The following is a 9,430-nucleotide window of genomic DNA, read 5'->3' on the forward strand; positions in this document are numbered from 1 at the left end:
CTACTTGTCCCGTATGGTGTAGCTGTATGTGTGAAACTTCTGTAAGAATATTTTTCAGTTTTACCTCGAGCAACTGTTACACCTCGCGCACTGTACGGCACGGGTATGCGATAAGTAAATCGCGATTGTATTCTCCCACAGCGAAATTTATTTTGCAGTTCACTCTTTTCATTCGCAGTTGGGGGTTGCGGAACTTTGCTATGTCTATTGTTTACACGTTTATGGTACAGCGGTACGGCGGGTAGTATTATTTGTTTGTATGTCGTTCGCAAGCTGTGCGTTTTTGGGCTTCTAAACTGTACGAGATGAGAAAGCAAACTGTGCAACAATCAAGTAAAATTATACTCTTCATCGTCCATTCCATTGTTATTTATTCAAAGAGCTAACACGAATACAGATTTCATTGTATTAAAATATTGAATGCAAACGTAGTACGTACCCTAAGAACCGTTTTATTCAAGAAAACTAACCATCATTGCAAAATAGGAATATATTGTTTTGATAATCTGAAATTGAAAGCCTGCATGAGAAAGATAAGACAAACGGATTTACCAACTATTATCACAAACTTCGACAAAAGTTTCCATATTAAGCAAAGCAACTCCACCAATAGTCATCTCAACAGCATTCTGGGAGCGATGCAACATTATTGCAATATTCTTCTGATCCGACTTGCTTAACAGGTACCAATTAGTGTCATATATGGCAAGAATCATCTGATCATTCTGTCGACGACTTGAGTTGCATTACTAAATTTTTAAATGCTTACAAAACGTTACCTTCAATGTTAGAACGGTGCCAAGCAGACAAAACTCCAACAACTGCGTGAATGTGGCAAATATGAACATAATCCTAGTCCAATCATTGGTCATGTATATAACGAACAGTGTCAAACTGAGGCAAGTTACCGAAGTAATCACCTGAACGAAAACAGTTTGATGGTAGAATTCGTCCAAGTCTTCCTCGTATCTATATTAAAAAAAAACAAAATCTCTAAAATGTTTACCAGATACAATGTCACCAATTACCGTATAATTTCTCTGTGCATTTTACAAATTTCAGTTACTTTGTCAGTAATAACGCTTTCTTCGGACGCCGAAAGCACCAGCAGTTCGTCTAGTTCCTTCAGATTGTTCATAAACACATCTACAATTCCAAGCATATGCAAAATAAAGATCATTATTCCCATGTCCGCCGCTAGAATCCCCATTATCGCTAACACCACCAAAACCGAATGATACACCGTAGTAGCTGTGAATCCTGATTCCGTTGCTGGATCGACGAACGGTAACTCCAGGGCCAAAATCATCATTTTTTCCTGCCGTACGACCATCATGTAAACTGGCAGCACGAAAAACGCCATACCGGCCACGGCATAAGACACGAAGAAAAACCGAAAAGCGTACAAAATAATCAGGGCGCACTTTACCATCGCAACATTATTTCGAGGATGCTCGGAGGATCTTTCATGCACTACCCGAAGATTGAGATACTTTTCCTGGAAAAAACTTTTGTGCGCCATTGCCTTGTACAGCTTGATCATACCTTGAAAACCTATGCCACTGATCGAGAGTGCATTCATAATTGCATACCAGTCCTTCCAGTGAACGACGACCGTGTAGATCACCGACAAAAGAAATGATAAGATACAAGCCACGCAGAGCCAGGTTCTAAAATTCCAACGAAATTTCTCCATCAGCAGAATATCCACGCCACATTGTGTGAGAAACATTCGCAGGAAGTGAATCAATTCGTCAAATACGTCCACCGCTCGTAGTAGATGTAGTTGACGATCATTGAACAGCCGAACACGGGTTTGTACGAATCGATTCATCATTTCGATCGGATTGGTAAAGTGCCTGCGACGGTTTCAAGGTTCGAAGTGGAGCTGTGATACATCATTGACTTGCTACATTTAGCAATGTGCTATGAATTTTAAATAGTCTGTTTAAATAAATAATTATCGTTGATCCACGTGGCAGTACTTGTACTACTAAGTAGATACCTCCATCCTTTCAAATTACTGAAACATTTGTTCCAGGTTGCATTTTCTTGTTCATATGGATGTTATACTAGTAATTTTTTATCGTCTTACCGTGGACAATTCCCATTGTTTATACTTCAGACATTTGAACGGAAGTAATTATGTGAAATATCTAGAGACGGAATTCGATTGGGTATCCGGCCCATGACGTCCCAGGAAAAAACATCGTATTACGTATTGGCAAAAGTGATACTCGCGCCTTTAAAACAAGAATTAATTCATTTATGCACATTAATTTTTTAATCCCCTACCGATGCAAAATCCTGGCCACGAGTCTGGTTTTAAAATATTACATGTGTGAATACTACGCGGGGAGTAGTTCCGCAATATCGCTAAGCCGTCGTTGTCCAGTGTAGGTAGAAGCAAGGTTTATGCCTTTAATTATAGTTTGACAAATGACAATTTCAATGCCTGATGTCGAGAAGAGGTCGATTTGGTATCCCGGAGCTTGGCGTCGTTAGTCTTCTCGATCCAAGCGAATAACATTTAAATCGTGAAAGTTGAGATCTATTTCTTATGTAGGCCATGTTTCGCATAATGCAAACGCATTATATTTCAAATTATTTATTGAAATTTTAAAGGAATCGATTTTCGGGTAATGCTTCTGCAATTCCACTGTAGAATAGTGATGCAATCGCTGAAAGGAGGGGCCATTTTGCAGTGAACTACATCAAGAATGTTTTGACTGCGGGGAGAAAGCTTATCAGGATGCTTATAAGAGGATCAGAGATATTTAAAGCTGATAAAATACGGTCCCCAATGTCAGAGAAATTTATCAAACCAGCGCTTGCTTAATTTTCTGGCTGAGATATTGGAACACTTCGGGTTTTTGTTATCCAGGAAGTGCTCGGAACTCCTTTTCTGAGCTCAGCTTTCGGAGACCAGGAGCTACTTGTTTCGGTTTTGCACCAGTACTTTCTTGAAGACGTTTCCTTCGGGGGCTCATCAGAGTTGCATTCGTCACTGGACAATTTGATGAAGATGTTAGTAGTGGCCAGTGGCGTTGTTCTTTTTAGCATTTCTGCATAAGATCGCTTACAGAGTCCCTGAACAGTACACTTCAGTTACTCCTCGCGCTGTTTGTACGCTGGACATGTCGGCAGATTATGTGTACTTCCCCCACAGTAGAGACACTTTTTGACATCCCTTCCATAGGAATCATTCACATGATTCCCACCGCATTTCAAACAACGAACCTTATTGCCAGAATGGGAGGACGTGTGTCTCAGCTGTTTCAAGATCCGCGACTCAAAAAGACAAACATGCTTATCAACGACGAAGCTTGTCAAAGAGAAGGTAGTTGGGTAGAGCAGACCCGGTGAAGGTCCCCGAGAAGAGTCCGAGTTGACATATATCCACTTTCCGTCAACTCCAACTGATGCAAAATGCAAACTTTTACAGTTCAATATATTCACTAGCTGAAGCACGTGTCAGCAGATCTGCGCAATTCAAACTCGAATCGGAAACAACCCCACAGATTTCAACTCTATTAGCTGGTACATATATTCTGTTACTCCTTCGTATAAAGCCCGTAACCAGTAATATCATTTGCCTGCTTCGAACTGTTGACCATCACCGGAAGATTATCTGAGCGAATTTTCGATATTTCTGATACATAAGAAATCTCCAATAGAATTTTAAAAAATTGTCTTTAATCCGGAAAAAATATCACGAAGGGCCTGGTTGATGAGCATGGGCTTCAGTCGGGCAGTCAACTTTATCTCGACATCCATCTTTCCTTGAGACGAATCATTGTCAGGGGAAGAATGTTAGGAGAGACTGATGAGGAATGTAATATAATATCGATACCTAACTTGCACAATGATATCCAGACGGCTCACAATTAAAGAAACACTACTGTTCTACTACTCTGCGGGCTGAATAACGGTTTATGACGCGCACACATGAGAAAAGAAAAAAAAACACCAAAACCTAGAGGGGCGGAGAGCGCTCAAAACATCTTTGAAAACAATTAACGTTACACTGCACGGACTGGAAACAAAATCATCTTTTCGGTCCGAGAGTCATTGTACGAATGATCTTTAAGAGTTTTGATATATAAACTTTTGTGGGATTGCCTACTTCTGCACAGGTTCTTCATCTTTATTTCGGGATTCTGGTATTCGAATTAATTAAAAATCGGGCTGTGCAACAGTCAATTTGTTTTTGTTGTTATTGTTATTTATTTATCAAGGCTTTAACCTCGATAGTCATTGCTCGCTGTGAAAATAAAATACATTTCAGAAATAAAATCCAATTTGCAATTCAAAATTGATAAAAATATAAACAATCTAATATTAATTCTATCTCTTGCACACTCAATTCGGCTCGGTAATTTCCCAACAGCTGTGTAGTCAGCAAATTTGGAAACTGATATCTCAGTAAAGTGAGATTAGCTTGCTAATTTTCGGTGAAATATCTCAGCACTCAAACGTCACTTTTACTGAGATCTCAGCAAAAAATTATGTTTGCTGAATGTCAGCTGTTGAGATTTCGGCAGAAAATGCAAAAAAAGATTATGAGATTCGGCAGAAAAAATTAAGTGTGTATCCTGGGCGCACTGCAGTCCGCTTCTTGTATTATTTTTCTTTCCTGGTGGTGAGCAATGGTCAGGTTTAGGCCAGAATTAGACGATACATCAGATGCTGTCGACAGAACAGAACGTCCAGGTCACGTCACCGTTCCATTAGGGTAAGTTGAATTCGTTTCTCGAAAGCCCATGCACACGTTCCGGACGTCAAAGCACTCCATGCCGTTGATGCTGTGTGTGAATTGCACTGTTTAACTGAATGTAACTAAGTTTCGTTGACGTGCTGTAACGGTGACGGAAGCCTGAATCATGTCAATCGTATTTTACCCTCCTTCGCTTGTTGATCATTCCATCTGCCTTCGCTTGCGTTTGTGTTCATGTCGTCGTCGCTGGAGCTTTGATTTTCGCTGTTAGATGTCGGCCTCTTTTTTGTTTTTTACTTCCCTAGGTACACACCTAACGCCAGCTAATGGTTTTACTCGATTAATTTTCTTAGATTGTTTTGGCGCATGGCTTACCGTAGTGTGCCTTCTGGTTACAGAACTTGCACGAGGTCATCTGCCCAGGGTATAAGCATAGGGTTCTTTGTATGTAGTCAGCACATTAAGATGATCCGCCCTCAAAGGTCCAGTAAGTTGGTATAGGTTGGCTCAGCCACATTCACACCATCCGAACACTGTTGAGAATGCCCTTGGAGAAACAGTTTCTCCAAGTGCTCTTTGTGACCAATGTTATTTCAACATACTTCGACATGAATCTTTTAATATAATCCGTGCTAGTACGCGGTGTCAAATCATGTAGGTGAATTTCCGTTAGGCATGTTATTCTTCGCTGCGAAGCTTTCTGGCACGGCTAAGGAGTTGAACGTTATTAGCACTAATTGTCTCGTATGGTGTGTCTGTATGTGTGAAACTTCTGTAAGAACAAGTTCCATTTTCACCCTGATCAACTGTTCCACCTCGCGCACTGTAGGTTTAAGACGGGTTTGCGAAAAGTCAATCGTAATTTAATTGTGCTCTCCCGTAATGGACGAAATTTAGTTTGTGGTTCACTCTTTTCATTCGTAGTGGGGGGTAACGGAGCTTTGTTGTGTCTATATGTTACACGTACACATTAGAGCAACGCAACGCGGGAAGTATTTTTTGCTTGCATGCTGTTGGCGAGTGGTACTCTTTTTACTTCTAATCTGTACGAGATCAGAAAGCAAACTGTGCAACATTCAAGTAAAATTATGCTGTACATCGTTCACTCGTATTGTCATTTATTCAATGAAGTAATCTGAATACAGTTTTCATTATAATTTTAATATTTATTGGAAAAAGACTTTCCTTCACGTAGTACATATCCTGAGAACCGTTTTACTCAAGAAAACTAACCATCATTGCAAAATACGAATATATGGTTTTGATAATCTAAAATTGGAAGCCAGCATGAGAAAGATATGACAAACGGATTTACCAACTATTATCACATACTTCGACAAAAGTTTCCATATTAAGCAAAGAAATTCCACCAATAGTCATCTCAACAGCATTCTGGGAGCGATGCAACATTATTGCAATATTCTTCTGATCCGACTTGCTTAACAGGTACCAATTAGTGTCATATATGGCAAGAATAATTTGATCATTCTGTGGACAACTTGAGCTGCATTACTAAGTTTCTGAATGGTTACAAAACGTTACCTTCAATGTCAGGACGGTTCCAAGCAGACAAAACTCCAACAACTGCGCGAACGTTGCAAATATGAACATTATCCTAGTCCAATCATTGGTCATGTATATAACGAACAGTGTCAAACTGAGACAAGTTACCGAAGTAATCACCTGAACGAAAACAGTTTGATGGTAGAATTCGTCCAAGTCTTCCTCGTATCTATATATTAAAAAAAAACAAAGATCTCTAAAATGTTTACCAGATACAATGTCACCAATTACCGTATAATTTCTCTGTGCATTTTACAAATTTCAGTTACTTTGTCAGTAATAACGCTTTCTTCGGACGCCGAAAGCACCAGCAGTTCGTCTAGTTCCTTCAGATTGTTCATAAACACATCTACAATTCCAAGCATATGCAAAATAAAGATCATTATTCCCATGTCCGCCGCTAGAATCCCCATTATCGCTAACACCACCAAAACCGAATGATACACCGTAGTAGCTGTGAATCCTGATTCCGTTGCTGGATCAACGAAGGGTAACTCCAGGGGCAAAATCATCATTTTTTCCTGCCGTACGACCATCATGTAAACTGGCAGCACGAAAAACGCCATACCGGCCACGGCATAAGACACGAAGAAAAACCGAAAAGCGTACAAAATAATCAGGGCGCACTTTACCATCGCAACATTATTTCGAGGATGCTCGGAGGATCTTTCATGCACTACCCGAAGATTGAGATACTTTTCCTGGAAAAAACTTTTGTGTGCCAACGCCTTGTACAGCTTGATTATACCTTGAAAACCTATGCCAATGATCGAGAGTGCATTCATAATTGCATACCAGTCCTTCCAGTGAACGGCGACCGTGTAGATCACCGACATAAGAAATGTTGCGTTACAAGCCACGCAGAGCCAGGTTCTAGAATTCCAGCGAAATTTCTCCATCAGCAGAATATCCACGCCACATTGTGTGAGAAACATTCGCAGGAAGTGAATCAATTCGTCAAATACGTCCACCGCTCGTAGTAGATGTAGTTGCCGATCATTGAGCAGCCGAACACGGGTTTGTACAAATCGAGTCATCATTTCGATCGGATTGTTAAAGTGCCTGCAACGGTTTCAAGGTTCGAAGTGGAGCTGTGATACATCATTGACTTGCTACATTTAGCAATGTGCTATGAATTTCAAATAGTCTGTTTAAATAAATAATTATCGTTGATCCACGTGGCAGTACTTCTACTACTAAGTAGATACCTCCATCCTTTCAAATTACTGAAACATTTGTTCCAGGTCGCATTTCCTTGTTCATAAGGATGTTATACCAGACATTTTTTATCGTCTAACCGTGGACAATTCCCATTGTTTATACTTCAGACATTTAAACGGAAGTAAGTATGTGAAATATCGCTCTAGAGGCGGAATTCGACTGGGTATCCGGCCCAATGCACTAACCCTTATGCTATGCCTGAGCCATGATGACGTCCCAGGAAAAAAAACATCGTATTATCGTATTGGCGAAAGTGATTCTCGCGTATTGTCTTTAAAACAAGAAGTAATTCATTTATGCAAATTAATTTTTTAATACCCTACCGATGCAAAATCCTGGCTACGAGTCTGGTTTTAAAATATTACATGTATGAATACTTTCCAAAAGCATAAATTGTCACTGTCATCAAGCGTAATATTCCTAGCATGTTATAAATTTCAACGACCCAGATATTTATGAGTTAGCGTCGACCAGTTGGCTGGCACACAAATACGGACAATACTATTTTAAGGCCGACAATTAAATTGAATCCGTCTGTGAATCAACTCGTTTCCATAAATACTCCGATTGGGCTTGACCTAGTTTTTGTTTTATTTATTTTTTCCATTGAAATCCAGCATTGTGAGCTTTGCCAATAGTGAAAGCAAATAAAAACGGGGGAGTCTGAGTGGCTGCCAATGATGCGACTGAAACATGTAGAAAGTAGAAATAATAAAGAGTTGGCATTGAAAGTATAAGCCTGGAGCTTTATATGCCTGCAAGTAGTGGGAATGTTATCAATGGCATTTGTATTGTATAGCGCTCCCGAATCGTTGCGTCATTCGATTTCTAATACTTTTAGTTACAGCTATTATTTCATTTATTAGATTTGATACATTATATTTTCCATGGTCCAGAATATATAAACCATAAGACTGTATGTCTATTTCTTAAAATATTTGAATATAGCGCATTTATAATGTAAGTTCGCGATGAAAAGTATTAGTTTCGGCGAACACTATGTTTTGAATGGAAACAAATATTCAACATAGCGTCATGATGATTCGATGTGGTGAAAGCGTAACGCTATGTATATATCGCATTTTCCCTAAATGGATGAAGTTTGGAAGATAAATTCCGGCATTCATACAAGAGCTATAAACATAGTGGTGCATATCCAGCGTCGCACGATATTTGTGCTGTCAATCAATATAGCTGTTGATTCTAAAAACATAATAATCATAATCGGCAATGATACAAATGTCCACCACAAAATTTGGGGCAGCTCAGATATATCAATTTGGGAGACACCAAATTGATGGAACATTTAAGTAATACAAATATTCGTCTTACTTAATGTAAGAAACCGCTCAACATTTGCACGATCTGGCAGGGAAGAGGTGTTAGATGTAACTCTCTGCTTTGACTGTGTTATGTATGAGTTAGCAAACTGACTCGCACCCAACCGGCTGTAACCAGCGTTAGAGGCCGCACACAAATGACGTACCTGTTTTCCGGCGATTTTAGACCCATGGTTTCGCCGCTGATTATCATATAATGATACCCGGTATTTGCATTAACATACTTTTTGATTTAATGTCTTATGTGTTTTGAGCAATGTATTTTTCATTGGGACAATCAATTAATCCAAATAAAACATCAATTGTCCTTTTCATGCAACGAAAGATTACAACCGGAGCTTGTCCGTTGCAGTTCTTTGACTCTGAAATTATGGTTTGAGGATGGTTTTGATTGCGATGACTGGTACGTTCTCGACAGCACCTACTGCTGCTCTAGAGGCACTCTTGAACATAAAACCACTCTATGTGTTTCTGAAACAAGACGTACTTTCTTCTGTATTCCGTCTTAAAGTTTCTGGGCTTTGGAACAGTAACCCAAAAGATCGTGCAACTAACCATACAAGACTGTGGCCCCAATTGGTTCTTTGGG

At 39.6% G+C, this 9,430-nt stretch overlaps 2 protein-coding genes across 2 annotated transcripts; both read right to left on the reverse strand.

Moving 5' to 3' along the window:
• Window positions 1–452: 452 nt before the first annotated feature.
• On the reverse strand, window positions 453–1,834 carry LOC131685577 (putative odorant receptor 83c). Its single transcript, XM_058969410.1, has 4 exons — window positions 1,029–1,834; window positions 780–969; window positions 570–725; window positions 453–506 (listed from the first exon to the last, which is right to left on the reverse strand). The coding sequence occupies exons 1-4, from the start codon at window positions 1,832–1,834 to the stop codon at window positions 453–455; spliced, it is 1,206 nt and encodes a 401-aa protein (XP_058825393.1).
• Window positions 1,835–5,932: 4,098 nt separating this feature from the next.
• LOC131679465 (putative odorant receptor 83c) lies at window positions 5,933–7,317 on the reverse strand. Its single transcript, XM_058960194.1, has 4 exons — window positions 6,512–7,317; window positions 6,260–6,449; window positions 6,050–6,205; window positions 5,933–5,986 (listed from the first exon to the last, which is right to left on the reverse strand). The coding sequence occupies exons 1-4, from the start codon at window positions 7,315–7,317 to the stop codon at window positions 5,933–5,935; spliced, it is 1,206 nt and encodes a 401-aa protein (XP_058816177.1).
• Between the last annotated feature and the right edge of the window lie 2,113 nt (window positions 7,318–9,430).

Source organism: Topomyia yanbarensis, chromosome 2, assembly GCF_030247195.1.
Source record: "Topomyia yanbarensis strain Yona2022 chromosome 2, ASM3024719v1, whole genome shotgun sequence".
Taxonomy (NCBI): domain Eukaryota; kingdom Metazoa; phylum Arthropoda; class Insecta; order Diptera; family Culicidae; genus Topomyia; species Topomyia yanbarensis.

Coding starts and splice junctions, on each gene's coding strand:
- LOC131685577 (XM_058969410.1), bottom strand. CDS start 1,834: ATGAATCGATTCGTACAAACCCGTGTTCGGCTGTTCAATGATCGTCAA. Junction 970..1,028: donor ATGCACAGAGAAATTATACG/GTAATTGGTGAC, acceptor TTTTTAATATAG/ATACGAGGAAGACTTGGACG. Junction 726..779: donor GCACCGTTCTAACATTGAAG/GTAACGTTTTGT, acceptor AGTCGTCGACAG/AATGATCAGATGATTCTTGC.
- LOC131679465 (XM_058960194.1), bottom strand. CDS start 7,317: ATGACTCGATTTGTACAAACCCGTGTTCGGCTGCTCAATGATCGGCAA. Junction 6,450..6,511: donor ATGCACAGAGAAATTATACG/GTAATTGGTGAC, acceptor TTTAATATATAG/ATACGAGGAAGACTTGGACG. Junction 6,206..6,259: donor GAACCGTCCTGACATTGAAG/GTAACGTTTTGT, acceptor AGTTGTCCACAG/AATGATCAAATTATTCTTGC.